Consider the following 18,016-nt stretch of genomic DNA (forward strand, 5'->3'; position numbering starts at 1 on the left):
TGATCGGTGAGGCGAGGAATTGATGGATTACAGATTTTCTGCTTCAACATTACTATTGCAGCTCTTTATAGAGCGCATTTACAACATCTGGTATAAGTGTTCTATTTTTAAATTCTATAAAAAATTTTATATCTATATATATCTGTTTTATCTATGTATATTTATTTATTCTTTTTTTACTGTGTATTATGTTGTTGGCCCTGATGGCGCCTACAGTAGCACCGATTTTTAGAGATGGAACTATTTCTGTATAATTTCTATAAATTTGCTTAAAGTTTCCTTTGGAAATGTGTAGGTAGAATAGAAAGAAGTAGAATTTTACATATCACGTTAAAAGATAACTATATGTTTAAGACTTCGGTTACTTAGTGATTGATATAAAATGCACAGTCAGAACTATTGTCCGCTTTTGTTTTCAAAGCTAAAAAGCTAAAAAAAAACGTACGGACCACGTGTATCTAGTGTTTAATTAAAATATTCTTAGAAAAAGGAGGACTTCTCGAAATTTCTGCGAAAACGAAAAAATCAGATTTCCTTTGTACTATCTACAAAAAAGAAAACGCGTCCGCAACTTACAAATACAGTCTCCAAAAAAATTGGCTTTCTCTAAAAAAATGTATGATGCAGGTATCATTAAACGTCCTCTAGATGTTTAAAACCCAATAAGAGCAAGTGAATGAAAAAAGGTGAACTAGATTCTTATCAATATTTCATTTCTATAAAATATTTTTTTCTTTAATTAAGGCCGCCGATCTGAAATGGGATAAGAAATTTGAATACTCTCTGAATTTATAAACGAAGAATAATTGGATTAGACCCTTAAGGTTTCATAATTTTTTTTATTTAAGCCTTTTTATTCTTTATGAGTAGGTACTTTAAAAACCGTCGTTTTTTAAGCCTATCTACGAAGACTAATGCATAGTATAAAAAAGCTTATAAAAATAATACTGAATTTACTAATATTATTCCTTTTAATCAGCACTTTGTATGGTTTTGCAATGAATCTTACTACGAGTATATACTACAGTTCTGGGTTCAAATTATTTAATATTTTAATTTTAAAATGTAAATTCAATTCATTGCAATTTCACTTATTTGAAATTATAATGTTACTAGATATTAACTTTATTAATATTACTTTTATATTTCTATAAACTAATATAAAGCTAAAACTTCTCTTAATAAGTACAGTAAGGTTGAATTAACAAACATATGCGGAAAGTTTATATTAATTTATCTAAAGTTGTAAATAATTGAACTTGAATATTTTATCAGTTATTACGTGCGTGGGTTCAAGCGATCTATTTTATTTAAAATTCCAAAGCTTTGAATACAGAAAGATTGCTAAAATATTATACGCTTAGTTGTATGTCCACTGTGGTATATATAATATTCACTTTTTTAACTTCATGCTGAAGTACACAGGGTGTTCAGACACTCTGTTTCCATTAAGACACTTCTGTTCCCCATTTTCCACGGAAGCCTTGCGTCTCCGTTACGGAACTCAACGCCGCGCTTTGCCTCCTTACTTAAAGGAAATGAAAATATTTCATTTCCTCGAGTTGGAATTGAATCCACAACTTGTCGCTTTTACAGTACTACTATACGCTTATACCACTGCGCTACTCTGGCCTCACTTCAATATTCATATAGCTTGGACCATAACCGAAACGGTTGCGAATCGGCCTAAAAATTCATATATTGTACGTGTATTAGGCCACATGCGTCGTGGATAGAAAAAGAATCACATTTTTCACGGATAGAATATGCATTCAAATGTTTCTATATTGTTAGAATGTATTTGAGAACTTTTATAGGTTTTTAGTTAGAATAGTTTAATTGAAAGTAGTTTGTTGAGTAGCGGAACCCAACTACGCTTTGTCTTGGTAATAATGAAAATAATTAAAATAATTTATACACCCAAGTGGAGATCGAACTCAAAACTATCGCGATTATTTAGACGCTGTGCAATATTGGCTCCAAAAAAAATCTTATTAAGATTTCTACTTGTAATATGCAGGAAAAATTTAAATAATGTATTTTTTTTACATGAATTTTTTACTTAATTTTTTAACCTACAACTAACAACCAAACTATGCTAACTTGGCATCATTGGAAAAGCTTAATTAATTTATTCGAAAAGCCAAAAATTCGCAAATTTTTAATAATCTCCGACATAAAGACCTTTAACGATTATCTCTTACAATGTTTACCCCACGATCGACTGACATAGATTAATTGTAATCGGTATTAACGAACTTCGAAATATTCGACCGAAATATTTACACAAATTACTAGTCATAGCGAAACTTGAGGCATTAACGTTTCATCTCAGCTTTTTCAAAAGTTTCTTGGAACTTCTTAAATATCATAGACGCTTTAATATTTAATATTCTTGAGGAAAAATGAGAATGGACGAAAAAGTTTCGTATATTTCATATAGCGTGCAAACTGTCCAACCTCTAGCTGAAAAGGATATTGGATGTTTTGCAAGAAGCAATTACTTGGTGATTTTTTTTATATTATTTAGTGAGAACCATATAAAGGCAATTGTATAATATTCCTATTAATAAAGTTAGCGTCGAAGTGTTTTAACACTTTGATCTTTTCACAAAGAAAATGAGGTGAGCGTGAAAATTTAAAAAGGAAAAATATCAAATGAATAAATGTTTAGTTACATTCATTCATTTTATGAATAATAGTTTAATTAACAAATTTATTTTGCGGGCTAATGCATTCATTTTATATGAAATAACCTATAAATATAATTTTATAATGATTTTTTCCCATGAAATACCTTTATTTGTATATATAGTAAGTTTTCACTTCGTGCCAAATTTCATAACTGTAGATCTACGGCATGTACCCTACAAGTTTGAATTACACGGCGAATTTCGTACAAAATACAGCAAAAACGGTGCATAAATGCTTTTGGCAGGCATGTGATTCTTATAAGAAATCAAAAGTGATTTCTTATAAGAATCACATGCCAGTTCCTTCCGATATAAGTTCCTAATAGTCTGTTATTAAAGTTACAATAACGCGTCCGAACAGACGGCGGTAAATGAAAGTCCTGAGATTTGTTTAACGTCGGTCTCGAGACGCGAAGTTAGAGGAGAAGGCCCAACCTAAATAAATACCAAGAGGACCGTTAAGGAGTTGAAAGACTCATAATAAGAAGGAATAAATAAGTTTATTTATAAACAGGTTTTGTGTTCTTTTTAGAGCTTAATTTGCTTTTTTTTCTTTTTAAGGTAGGAGGGGGAACCTAGTGATAAGACAATCCGTTCCCCAGTTTCTGCCGCTCGAGGCATTGGCTGTTGAGTGGCGGAAATCAACACCGGGCCTTACTTTAGTGCGAGGAAAAGAAAATATTTCCCCGAGTGGGAATCGAACCCAAAACCATCGTGTTTCCACGCTTGTACCAATGCGCCAAGAGAGCCTTGTTTTATTTATATACTTAAGTTAGCTTCACGGTATATCTCTAGCTCCATGTAGTCAGAGAGAACGGTGCACTCTAACACTGAGCTGACTGACTGAGTCCGACTGTTAACTCGATGGTTGTAAGTTCGATTTCCACTCCAGGAACTGATTTATTAAAATTGTTTTTATTTTATTACCTCTCTTGTAAGAAAACGGATTGAGTTACACCACTCGATACACAGTGTTAGTGGAAAAGCAGGATATAATACGATGTTTTATATAAATTAAAAAGAATTGGACAATTTTATATATTTTAATGATGGTCTCAAGAGAGTGAAGACTTAGGAACAGGATTGGAGCTCACTTTGATTGACGAGCTATGAATAAATTAGTCTTCGCTATTAATCAATATATACAGATTATATCTTAATCTAAATTAATATATATATCTACATATATATAAAGCTATGTTTATGTTAGAATGTTATTTATTCATATATAAATTTGGTTTAAATTCAGGCACTTACTTTTATTTCGTAACTTTGTTCATTTTTATATTATTACTAGCGACCCCCTTGCGGCTTCGCCCGCTTTTACTACTGGATTATTCATATAACGTATGTTTGCAAAGCACTTAAGATAATGTGAAAATTTATTAAACTCTAATGCAACCCGCATTTTCGTAGTTCCAATAAGGATTTTCCAATTGTTTTACTCGGCAAGGATTTTTTAGTAGGTATCGTAATTTTAAATCTGTGCTACTAATCTTTTCAAGTACTTATTAAAATATATTTAAATGACTATTTTTAAACGGAAGAAATTATAAACAACAGCCTTCCTAAACTAACTAATAACTACTACAAAAATATGAAACCAAATATATCGCGCTGAAATGATACATTCAACTCCAATTATCCAATACTTGCAAACGCATCTAAATCTTCGTTGCTATGCTTCTATAGCGGGCGGGTTTTTTTTTTCGAGCTTGTGGTTAATGCTAAAGAGGGTATTCTGTCCCTGATGAAAAGCAAGCACTACGTGGCTGCTTGTGAGGAAAATTAAATAGAATGCATTGGCCGGGAATCGAACCCGGGCCGCCCGCGTGGCAGGCGAGCATTCTACCACGGAACCACCGATGACTGCTCATGACGCGCTTGTATAAAACGTCGCGGGGCGCGTTTCGCAGCAAGGATGTTTTGATATTGTAATAACTTCTATAGTACTTATTAAAATGAAAAAACAGTAAAAGACAGTTCATCTACATTAAATGGCCAACGTAACTAACATACTTATTTATATGCTGAGAGTAAGGGATAAGTAAAACTTGAGTCGGCACAGCTGATGAGTCAACGGCGTGATGTTTCAACAATTAAACGCGTTTTTCTCTAAAACTATTCGCAATTTCGAAATATTGTAAACAGCAAATTTTATCTTCGTTTAACGTAGAAAATTAATAAAGTATTTTAAAGGATAAGGATTAATACCATTATGGAAAAATATCCCTCACAATAAAAAAAATATTGAAATTACTATTTTTAGACAGAAATATGATCACTACACGTTATCCTTAAAAGATAAAAATATGCTCTCGCGGACTTTTTTGTAGATCTTATTAAGAGGAACAATACTCCAGTACATTATTTTCATGTAGTACTTACCATTAAAGCAGCGCATGCGCGAAAGTGTCTCAATGGGTAGGACTTTAGACACATTTATCTTATTTATGTTAATTTACATAAGAATGTACAAATAATAAACTATATATAAACCTTCCCTGAGAAATACTCGACTTAATGGTGAAAACCGCATAAAAATCCGTTGGGTGGTTTAGAAGAAGAAGAGTTAGAAAGTTCAGACAGACACGAAAAGCGACTTTGTTTTATAAGATATAGGATTATAAATATAGTTATGCACTCTACATATATGAAAGTAAGTTTTAAAGAATACAAGGTTTTCGTTAATTAAATATTAAAAATGTAAGCTATTAAAGTTGTTTTTATTTAAAATCTGGCTACCTAATGTTAATATACTCCTATTCGTTCTATTTCAATTTCCCACTTTCCGTTGAATTCTGTGAGGCATTGCAACCCAAAAACGTCTCAAAATTAAGTAATAGTAAGATGTAAAAATAAATAATTATATCGAAGGGCGAAGCCAGGAGCGGGTTGCTAGTTTGCACGAAAAATCCTAATGGATGAAGGGTTCGACGAATCAATATTAGTACAGTAACAAAAAAAGTTTAAAAAGAAAAATAGGTGGGGATAATAAAAAGTAAAAAATAAACATGTACTCCCATTACGGCCAGCTATGAGGTGGAATGCAAAAAGTGCATAAATAGTAATCAACTGGTGATTTACTAGAAATTTTACGAGGGCTAATGGTTATTCGTCACGAAACCGCAACCCACGTTCCATTGTTGGAAAATCACTTAGTATTTTTGTTTATTTTTAAATCCTTTTTTAAATTTCTTATTGTGGTAATCTAATTGTATTATTTCTTATTTTAAGTTTGTTATATAATGCCAGGATTGATAAATTGTTAGGCCAGTCGTATCGTAGGAGCAACATTTGTGGGTTCGATTCCCACTCGAGAAATATTTCATATTTTCAATTCCCCGCTCTGGTAACGAGGTAAAGCGTGGCGATAAGTTTTGATACTCAACTCGCAATGACTCCAAAATAAGGCAGAAAATGGAGAACGGAAGTATTGTGATGGAAACGAAGTGTCTTAACCATCTCATCATCATCTAGATACCAGGTTCCCTCTGTCTACCCTGCTATGTGTGGAATACAGTATGAAGGTATGAAGGTATGAAGGTAGGAATACAGTAGGAAGAATAAAAATGCAGCATTAGCTTTAGTCCTGAATCTGTCCATTCATAAAAAAAAATATTTTCCATGGATTTAAAAGAATAAAAAAGATTTCTTCCCAACTAACGAAGTCATGCGTTGAGAATACAAAATTAAACTATACATTTGCGTGGTCGACTCAATAACAAGAGTTAATTGGGTTGCATGCACTTAATGAAAGTACCGGGATTCCAATTAAAGTATTAAACCTGTATTGTTTAAGGAAGGAAACGTATTCGCATTGCAATTGGGTCAACTAACCTAACCTAGAGAACTCTTACAGAGTACACAAATAAATAAAGATTTATACTTATATTTAATATACCTATGCCTACAAAACCTATACTCTATATTCTATATATCCTTAATACTTAAACCTACTATATGGGGTGAACGAAGGGTATGTTAAGGGTTAACGTCTCAAGAATTTTTTGTGGTCCAAAAGGATATTCTTTTTTCTTATTTCCGTATTAATGTTAATGATATGTACGCAATGTCCTTTTGAATCCATTTAACTCGTGCTTTCCTTGTAGAGATTCAGTTTTTTTTAATATATTTATTAGATTTTTTTTTATAATTTGTTTAAAGAAGCTTTAAAAGACAGATGTGCAAAGATTTACTATCATTAACAAAAAAAGCATTATATATAATAGGTCATAATGATAATAAAAATAGTTGTCATATGAAAAAAAATATTATTTCTTGTATTAATTTTAACTATCATCAATCCATTTGTAACATTTGCCATAATACCCAAACCGCATAAACGTGCAGCGGTTATCAACGCCCACATCACAAGCGTTGTTTTATGTAGAAATAAATGAAATATTAATTAAAAAACTTTTTAAAAACAAGTTTTCGAGATTTTCATTTGAAATTCATATAAGGTTCATTGTGTAAATATTTGTAATCAGCCATTTTGTCGCGACGGCCATTTTGAATTAATAACAATATTAATAATATGTAATTTCATTGTCATCAGAACTGAAGTCGAAATACAAATTTCTTCAAATACTTGGAAGTGGAACAAATTGACCTTGCAAATTGACCTTTTACACGGCAAATAAAAAAAAACTATTTTTATTACAATAAAAATAAACAAAAATACTTTACAATAAGGTTTAATCTTAACAACGTAACAAGCTATCTCGCATCTGCTCCGTGCAAATTCATTTCATTTGCACTTTAGAGGGAAGAACTAATGGGTGAAAATGTAAAATTGTAATAAAATTCTATATTTCTGTATTTATTCTGGTAAATGTTTAGAAATGCATTTTACTTTCTTTTATCTTTATTTTATAAGGCCGTCGTGACGCAGGGGCAAAAGGTTGTGACTGTAACGCGACGGTTGTAGATTAGACCCCCACTCGAGTGAATGAATTATTTTTTCCTCTTGTTGTTTCCTCTGCCTATAATGCTCATGGCATTGTATTATTACAACGGTTACCAGAGATGCATTCGTATTAAACATTCCAACAATCTCTACTACGGTATGTACGGTAATAACGACAGTCGTATAGTTAAATGACACGTAGCCGACAGCTCAACGAGAAGGTAATCTGCAGATTACCAATTTTCATTGCAGTGAGCGTTGATTAACTTAAATAATCTGTGTTGTGATAGAATTCTGGTAACGAAAATGACAGAAATTTCGGAAGAGAGTAGAAAACAGATCTATATGCATAATATATTCATCTATTTGTTTATAATAGGTGAAAATCAGCGCTGTATCCCGCACACGGAAGGGTAGGCAGGAGGAACCTTGTGTTAAGACGCTTCGTTCCCCACTTTCGGCTGAATTCTGGGGGTATGTTGAGTGGCACTATAAATTTAAATAAATATTTCTTTTCTTCAAGTGGGGATCGAACCCACAACCAGTTAAACCGTTTAGAGTCACACTTTGTGACCCTGCACTGCGCCCTCAATATATTGTTCATAACAGCTTATGTAGAAAAACAAAATTTGAACAATGAATAACAGTTTTTCAATGAAAATAAATAGAATTTTTTATATTATTCTTGACAGTAAAACTGTGAAGTTATAGTTATATTATAGTTTCCGTTTCCAGTATGTATGAAGATCTATTTATGTAGGTACATTATGACTGACCCATACGAGATCATAAAAATATATTTATTTTTTTATTACTCTACAGATCAGCTCGAGTGGGCAAGACTTCACTCGTAGCAAGATTTCTTGGTACAAAATTCGAAGACAGTTATACCCCCACCATAGAAGACTTCCATCGCAAGCTGTACCGGATCCGAGGAGAAGTATACCAATTGGATTTACTTGATACTTCTGGCAATCATCCTTTTCCTGCTATGAGAAGATTGTCGTTTCTTACAGGTGAGAATTTATTTTTAAAATATATTTAGTTGTAAATTTTGAGGTTCACGGTCTGTATACCACATGCAAAAGGACATACAGAGGGAGCCTAGTGTTAAAACACTTCGCTCTTCATTTTCCGCTAAATTTTGGAGACATTGCTTGTTGAGTGGCGGAATTCAGCACCATTCTTTGCCTCGACACAAGAGCAAAGAAAATATTTTTTTTTCCTTTCCTCAAGTGGGAATCGAATCCAAAACTTTTCGCGCTTACAGTCACACTCTTGCGTCCCTGCGCTACGACGGCCTCTAATATATAACTTCAAATATAAGTTTAGGACAGTTCACAAACATTCTCCAAACATTTTCAACTAAATAAACTCCAATATAAAGATATTTAACATGACTCTCGCTATTCAAATATGTAAGAAAACCACTCTCTCTCTGATTTATGCAAGTTCGCTAAGTCCTTTTTATCCAAGTACATTCAGAATGTGAATTTATAGCCTCAGACCGGGTTTGACCTTTTATCTAGTTAACGGAGATTATGTGGTGTACCTACAATTTTTTTTCTAATTTTATGTAAGGGTGGTTTTATGTTCATTGTGTTATGTAATTTTCTATTGTTATTTTTTTTTATTTTGGAAAATGTCGTTATTATTACTAGAAGCTGAATTCCGCACACAGCAGAGGGAACCTACTGTTAGGACACCTCGTAGTTCACTTTCCGCCGAGTTTATTTGGTACATTTGCTGGAGGCATTGCGTGTTGAGTGGCGAAACTCAACGCCGCTTTTTGCCTCGACACCAGAGCGAAGAAATGAAATTATAAATAAATATTTTTATAAATAAATATTTTAATGAAATTATAAATAAATATTTTTATTTATAATTTCATTTCTTCGCTCATCTCTTTCTCGCTTCATCGAGTGGTGATCGAACCCACAACCGTCGCGTTACTGTCACACCCTCGTGCCGCTGCGCTACAAGGGCTCTAGGCCCTCTAGACATTATTATTATTTTTTAGCATAATACTGCAGAAGCCACATAAAATGCGGTAAAAAAAAAATGCGGTAACAAAATAAAAAAGTACATAACAAAACATATGCATGCATGGTCTTGGCGAAAAATTAAAAAGTGTTTGCTCTAAGTATGAAAAAAGTGGGCCATTTCGACAAATTCTACGGAGCTTGCAAGCCGTATTTAACCTAAAAGCGGCCCTGTTGAACTTACACAGACTATTTATATGTAGAGAATCATTCATTTATATTATATTCTGGTTCTGGTGGGGAATGGAGTGTCTTCACTCTATGTTCCCTCTGCCTACACTGATGTGTGCGGGATACAGCGTGAAGCTGAAAAAAAAAATTAAAAATGGCAACTACGATGATAAACGTACCTCCAGTGCAATTTCATTATAGTAGGATAATAGGTTACCTGGTTTGAAAGTTATATCATTGAAGGTGCAGTAAGTACCTACTTTTTCTTGTTACCATAATGCGTTTAGTTTTCTCGGTATTTAACCTTAACTTGTGTTTGAATAGAGGTAGAAGCTTTTTATAATATATTTACATATTATGTTATACGATACGATAGAAAATGTTATTAGGTATATTGTTCATGTCCATATAATTATAGCAGTTTTAGAATAACATAGTGTATTTTTCAGTGATAATATCAAAAACACACTATTGTTTTGAAAACATATAAAAATTTTAAAGTATCGGGATCTGAACCCGTGCCTCTTGGAAGCCGTCTAAGCGCCTTGACCAACTAAGCCATAAGTTCTAATCGATCTACGTCGAAGTTCTTATATGCTTGTTGCAATTTATGTTACTTAATAATGTAGTGTAATATGAAATATTCTGTATTCATTAACCAGCAGAAACACAGTGATAAATCACTTAGTTTCCATGTTGTGTTAAATAGTTTACGTTATGTTGAAATGAGTTTCCCTTATGATATGATATATCATCATTTGTGATAGGTAGTCGTTATAGGTACCTATATGAGAATATATGGTTAAATTTCTTATAACGTTGTGTAAAATATATTTAGGATATTTAAAAACATTAAAGAATTTACGTTTCATAGCTCCCGCATATGAATTTGAGGCCTATAGTTTGTTATTCATATGTTTTTTTATGGTGGTACCACATACGAGTGTACAATGTGTATTGTATATGAGTAGGTGAATATATTATAATTATATAAGTGATAAATTAAATTTGTAAAACATTGTAATTAAAAAAAAACACATTTTTCACTGTATTGTGATTTTTTCTTGAATTTTATTGATATTTTAGCTTTACAGGGTAGGCAGAAATTACTTGAGAACCTAGTGTTAAGACACTTTACTCCGATTAAGAAATATTCCTTACTCACTTACTACCTAATTCTGAAGCTCATGAATGAATTCTGAGGGGCGGAGCTCAACGCCGCACCTTTAATTCGTTACCATAGTATGGGAATTTGTTCATTTATATAACCGTTTTACGCAATTTCAATATAATTATAACCTGAAGCAGTAATCCAAAATAATGAATAGATACCATATCAGATATATAAGATAAAAATATACCATTGTAACGTCATTCATGAAATATGATTATAGTTAGCTCATTGCCGTATAATATGATAAAGCTGGTCTATTTCGAGTCGGGAACGAAGCTTTGTCGCGCTAATTGCCAAGTGTTCTGTTACTTCTATGCTATAGTGGTAGTATAAAAATAATATTATTATGTTTATCCACAGTGTAAGAGAAAAGTAAAAGATTTTTTGTTTTTATACATTATGTATATTTTTTTTAATTTTCACGCTGCATTCCGCACACAGCAGGATATGCAGAGGAAACCTAGTGTTAAGACTACGTTCCTCACTTTCTGCCGAATTCTGGAGGCATTGCGTGTTGAGTTGCAGAATTCAACGCCGCGTTTTGCCTCGACACCAGAGCGAAGAAATGGAAATATAAACGTAAATAAATATTTCACTTCCTCGAGTGGGGATCGAACCCACAAACATTGCAGTCACGTCGTCAAATAATATAACAGTTTCATATAATATTACTTGAACAAAATAAACATAAGTTAGAAAGCTTATATAAATAGCTTACATGGAAAACGTAAAGCTTCAGAGGCCGTTTACTTTCCCAACTGACGGAGCATCTGCTCTCAACTTCTGCTCTACCTTAGTTCAGTAATAATTTAACTAAATATTATTATGAATTGAACTTTGGTTCTGTAATATTATTCTTGTGTGAATTTTAGTGGTTAAACGTTAAACGTCATAGTTTATATTCGTGTACATTAGTAGCGAGTTGAAATTCCAAATGGGAAAACGTGAAGGTGTTATATGAAAAAGATAAATTAAGTTGTTTTATTGTTATTGTATAATAAAATTGTGAACACGGATAATATACTACAATTATACTGTACACTGTATCCCGCATACAGCAGGGTAGGCAGAGGGAACCTGGTGTTGAGACACTCTGTTCTCTATTTTCCGCCAAATTCTGGAGGCATAGCGTGTTGAGTGGCGGAACTCCACGCCGCGCTATACCTCGACACTAGAGCAAAGAAATGAAAATATTAATTTAATTAAATATATATTTTATTTCCTCGATTGAGGATCGAACCTACAAACGGCCAGCCAGATATATCAGCAAATTCATTTATTAACTTCAATGATTTCTCATCATTCAGCTCATTTGGGCTTTGTTGCAATAATTGGATGTTGACGTGCGGGGCAGTGTTGCGCGCGGTTAAATCGATTATGTGGGTGATTTGGAAATGTTCTATTATGCAGCCGGATAATGGACGTTTGCGGTGAAACTAACAATGCGTGTTTTACCTTTGAAGACTTTTTTTATAAATATAGGTAGGTATTTGTTTAATGAAAATTATATATATGCGAGTAAGTTAAGTATGTAAGTTGATAAGAAGCTCAAACCTAATGTAAGCGAGAGTTATGGGTTCCAATTCCACTCGGGAAAATGTTCTTTTTTTTAGTTTCCCTGCTGTGGTTGAATCTGAACGTCACTAGGATCTCTCAGCGTATCTCGGTTAATGCGGGATATATTTTTCTTATGCTTAGAAACATTTCATAAATGAACTTTTAAGGCAAGTACTTAACTTTTAAGGTAAGACTAATTAGGATCTAAGGAACAGCGTCAGAATGCAATTGCGGTGGTTGTGAGTTCGATATCTACGTGGGGAATTAACTTCGCTTCGCTCGTTTAGACAAAAGGCAACGTTGAGTTTCACTATTCAATACTGAATATATTGAACTGGGACGGAAAATGGAGAACGAATCCTAACACTTCTTACTTCTCTCTGCCTACCCTACTATATAATTATAGAATACTGCATTAAAATGAAGAAAAATAACTATTTAGAATTTAATTTTCTTACCCAAATTAAATTTTACATGTAATTTTATTCTCCATTATGATTAGTTAAAGTGCATAGCACTGTAAATCAACATTACATCACATAAATGTAAACTTTGTAAATGTAAATGTACGGTACATGGAAGATCAAAAGATTGTAGGTACGCAGCGTAGTATGCTGTAACTAGAACTATTATGTCAAATATTTTAGCTAAAATGTTATTTACTTTATGGCCTAGTTATTATTTAACTTTAATATATGTTATTATTTTTTCTAACTTCACTCTTTATCATGGCGCAGGGTTCAGGGGTGTGACTGTAAACGCGATCCTTGTGAGTTCAATTCCTACTCTGGGGAATAATCTATATATATAAAATCGAAAGGTCACTCACTCATCACGAAATCTCAGAAACTACATGTGCTAGGAATCTGAAATTTTGCATAGGAGTTACTTATAGGATGTAGATGCTCGCTAAGATGGGAATATGCAATATTCGACTTCTAAGGGGTTGTTTTTGGGGTTGAAAGTTTGTATGAAACTTCGTTACTATAAATGCTAGGTCTCAAATTTTGCATGGACGTCACTTATAGGACGTAGGTACTCATGGAGACAGAAATTAATAATAACGTAGTTTACGCAGGCGAAGCCGCGGGCGGGCCGCTAGTATTTAATATTTTCATTTCTTTGGTCTGGTAACGAGGCAAAACGCGGCGTTGAGTCAAAGTCAAACTAATATATTAATAATAATATATATTTTAGTTATATATGTAATGAGCCTCCAGAATTCGGCACAAAGTGGAGAACGGAGTGTCTTAACACTAGGTTCCCTCTGCCTACCCTGGTGTGTGCGGAATAAAGCGTGAAGCTGATTTAATTTTTAATTTAATATTCATATTTTTGAACTCACTTCTGATATACGATCATAAACATGACATCGTGAACATAGTTAGAAGCACTGGGAAAGATTTTGAAGGTAGTTTGCATACAATATAGCGAAATATCCCATTATAGAGCGATTTAGTGCTTAGATAACTATCCTATTAGTTTGTAAAATAGCTTGCGACGCTTTAATAATTTAGAGGTGTTACGTGTATTTTAATATGATATTAACGTGATAGTGGAATTAGGTAAAATAACTTAAAAATTACTGAGACCATCATGGCGCAGTCGCACAAGCGAGTCTGTAAACGCGAAGGTTGTAGGTTGTAGTTCTGCCTACCCTGCTATATACTGGATATAAAATAACTATACCATTAAGGAACTTTTAATATATATATTCTTTTATTGCACATGTAAAAAAATAGTAAGAAAACAGTTAAAAAATTATGTTTACAATGGCGGTTATGCTAATGGCAAATATAGCTATTTATCTATTATTTATTACAGTTAGTTTAGTACAGTTATTATTTATTTATTACAGTTTTTAATTTTCTATCTAAAAAACCGACGTTCTCAGAATTGGTCTATCAATTACTCAAAAAATAGTTACATATAGTTATATTCGACTCTATATGCTATCTTTGTTATATTACAGGTGACCTCTTCGTGCTAGTATTCGCAATGGACTGTCGAGAATCCTTTGAAGAGGTGATACGTCTCCGAGAACAGATATTGGAGACTAAAGCCAGTGCTAGTAGCGGAAGTAGCAGAGGAAGGAAGCAGGCTCCTAGAGTACCCATGGCGATAGCTGGGAACAAATGTGATAGGGATCTAAAGTGGGTATTAATTATTTTTTTTCTCTTACATTACAGACGTATATTCCGCAAAATTTTATTACGTACATTTCTTTTCTACTTATTTTTCTTTAGACATTACTTAAAATTAGTCCTGTGATTATATAGTTACTTGTACAGTTGCTTAAGAGTCCAGTTACTCCTTTAAGTTTCTAACTTGATGATGATGATGTTATATATCCAAACCATAAAATATATTAATTAAATGAAATGAAAATAGATATATGGATTTTAAACGAATGTTAAAACCATAACTAAAGTTTTGTAATAAACAACTTGCAAAGAATAAAAACCCATTTTCTTTATATCATCTATGAAACAAGTATTCTAGAAACATAACATTGTATCAGTCCACGCTACAGCAGGCTAAGTTTAATGAAATTAGATATACTTCAACTATAATAGTTTTTACCAGATACCCTCGAGCATCACGAGACGCCCGACGGAGATGGATAGATGTAATTTATTGCGTACTACAATAGACTAGACATGATAAATGACTGTGCCAAAGCTTCTATAAATTTTGGTTATGATTCATAAGTATGGGGGGTTGGAGACAGTTTTGAATGGAATTTATGAGCTTAAAATAATTTATTTTCTTTCATAAAGACAATATATAAAGTTACCGGACCAAAATACGAGGCCAGTTCCGCCACTCAACATGCAATGCTTCCAGGATTTGATGGAAAATGGGGAACGGAATTTTTTAATACTAAGTTTCTTCTGCCTACCCTGCTATGTGTGATATACAAAAAAATATTTTAATATTTTTAATATTTAACATAAAAAGATTTACACCTGTTCCTAATTTAAATTATGAATCGTACAATATCATTATATATTTGTAATGTCATTGTATATCCAGGTCTGTACAACCGGAAGAGGCGAGCGCGTACTGCACGACACAAGACTCCGCGTGCGTGTTCGTGGAAACATCAGCCAAAAGGAACTTTCACGTCGATGATCTCTTCTACGAACTATTTGTAGTCGCAAACTTACCTTTAGAAATGGCACCTAATCATCACAAGCGTGTTAGTACCGCGTTTGGAAGTCCTTGTACTTTACCCCCAACAAGTAGTCAAAGTAATAGAAGTAAAAAATGCACGTTATCTATCAAAAGGCGGCTTTCGGATGCTTGTGGGGTCGTAGCCCCTAACGTAAGGAGGCCCAGCATCCGTACAGATCTGATGATAATGCGTACCAAGACTTGTGCCAAAGGGGATGGGGACAGCGTGACCGGGAGCCCCAAGATAAATTTAAATAGATTAGTTCGATCGAACACTCAGAATGATAAACGGTCATGTATATTACAGTGATAGTGATGTGAATTTAAAGGTAAGTTTAATGTGAGATATTCGGTCAGGTGCTATAAATCGATTCGAGTCATTGAGGATTTGGAGATTTCAATGAAGAACCCCATTAGGTGTTTGGAATGTGGATATATATGCGGTTTACAGAATTTTAATGTATACAGAAGTTTTTCGTCATGTGAATCTTGAATACAAGAAATATATAATAAAAGGCCTCAAATTATTAAATTTGCATAAAATGACAAACAACACATACAGGCTGACAATGACAAAGTTTATGTATATTATAACAACATTCACTTATAGTTTGAATCGATTTCTCAAATAAGATCGATTGAAATAATTGTAACAGATTAAAATATTTACGTAGAAAAAAGAGAAAAAGCGACGTTTGAAATGAATGTATCATAAATGTAATAATAAAAGCGAAAGCTTAATTGTATATTCACTCAGTTACCTGTACTTTCATTTGCTTCAATATTTATTAAATGTTATATATAATATGTTGGAAAATTATACTTTCTAAAATGAGAGTTAAAAATTATAAATTATTAAAAGTAAGGGACCAAAATTGTTCTCTTTTTGGATAAATATAAACGCTTATTTATATACTCTCAATGATATTGCTTGCTATAATTATCTTATGTAATCTATATAATTATGAAATTTGTGGAGAAAAAGGAAAAATATTACACAGATAATTAAATACGTACTTATTGTTATAAAAGAAAAATTAAACAGAATAATTTAATTTATATTTTATATATAAATTAATTTTGAATGATTTGGTGTTAAATTTTGAAAATATTAAAATATTTGTTTTCAATTATGTTGAAACTTGACTAAATTTAAAGTTATTTGAAAATTAATTTAATAAATGAGTTACGTCTGTAATAAATTGTACATAAAGCATTTTAAAGAAAAAATATTATAAATAGAACTACATATATGTTACATGTCAATATACATACACACATATATTATCATATCTTTATATCTTGTTATATCAAAATTATTTGTGATCTTTACCTGTACTTTCTTGTCCGTGATGCTAAATTAAATATGTTTTTAATTTTTTTGTCTATTATTTCTTACCTAATACTAGATAGAGGAAGCCTAGTGTTAAGACACTCCGCTCCCCACTTTCTGCCGAATTCTGGAGACGTCGCGTGTCGAGCGAAGAAAGAAATGAAAATATAATATATTTCATTTCCTCGATTGGGAATCGAATCCACAACCCGTAGCGATGACTGTCACACGCTTGTACTCCCGCGCCACAGCTGGCACTGGAAAAATATATGAAAATCTCATTATTGGAAACCAATTTTATTTACACATGTAACGCAATTTGACACAATGATTTACATTTAAAAGCCTGAAAAGCTTCAATTTAACACGAAAGTGTCGAATTGAAACGAGACATTTGTTTGAACCCTTTATTTCAAGAACAAGAACAGATGTAGCCCCCGGCCCACTTTAAAACACCTGTCACCAATAAAAGGATTTAAATTAAAATATTAATTTAAAACAGTATAAGCCAATCGTGGCGCAGAGTCACACACACACAAGTTGCGGGTTCGATTCACACTCGATCACACTGGACTGGAGGAAATGAAATATTTAATATTTTTATTTCTTCACTCTGGTAAGAATTTCTCCATCAACGAATGCGGTGGAAAGTGGTTTACAGCGTGAAGCTGTAAAAAAAATAATACAAACAAGATTTCATTGCAGGAATATTACAAGGAAAAGTAATTTAGAGCGATGAAAATTGTTACTAAAATATTTATAAATATTTATTAAAACTTCTACTGCTCGGTACACAGTGAGCTCGGTCCCTTTATACACGACGATTGGGGGTTCAAATTCCACGAGCGAAATTGCGAATTTCAATAATATTCTTTAATGTTTCATGTCATGTTATACAGAATATTATTCAGCTATTATATAACATTTTGTTTCCTTTACCTAGACAGCGACGTTAGT

At 32.7% G+C, this 18,016-nt stretch overlaps 1 protein-coding gene across 2 annotated transcripts in view; it reads left to right on the top strand.

The window, feature by feature from the left end:
* The window catches only part of LOC146537875 (GTP-binding protein Rhes), a 45,150-nt gene extending 28,102 nt beyond the window's left edge, over positions 1-17,048 (top strand). For both annotated transcript variants that reach the window (XM_085188602.1, XM_085188603.1), the window contains 3 exons: positions 8,428-8,621; positions 14,522-14,702; positions 15,586-17,048. In XM_085188602.1, coding sequence (XP_085044728.1) covers positions 8,428-8,621; positions 14,522-14,702; positions 15,586-16,036 — 826 coding nt within the window. In that variant the 3' untranslated portion in view covers positions 16,037-17,048. The remainder of the gene's footprint in view (positions 1-8,427; positions 8,622-14,521; positions 14,703-15,585) is intronic.
* The last annotated feature ends 968 nt before the right edge of the window (positions 17,049-18,016 follow it).

This window comes from Heliconius melpomene, chromosome 7 (assembly GCF_056956725.1).
Source record: "Heliconius melpomene rosina isolate 202511_hmr_F chromosome 7, ASM5695672v1, whole genome shotgun sequence".
NCBI lineage: Eukaryota > Metazoa > Arthropoda > Insecta > Lepidoptera > Nymphalidae > Heliconius > Heliconius melpomene.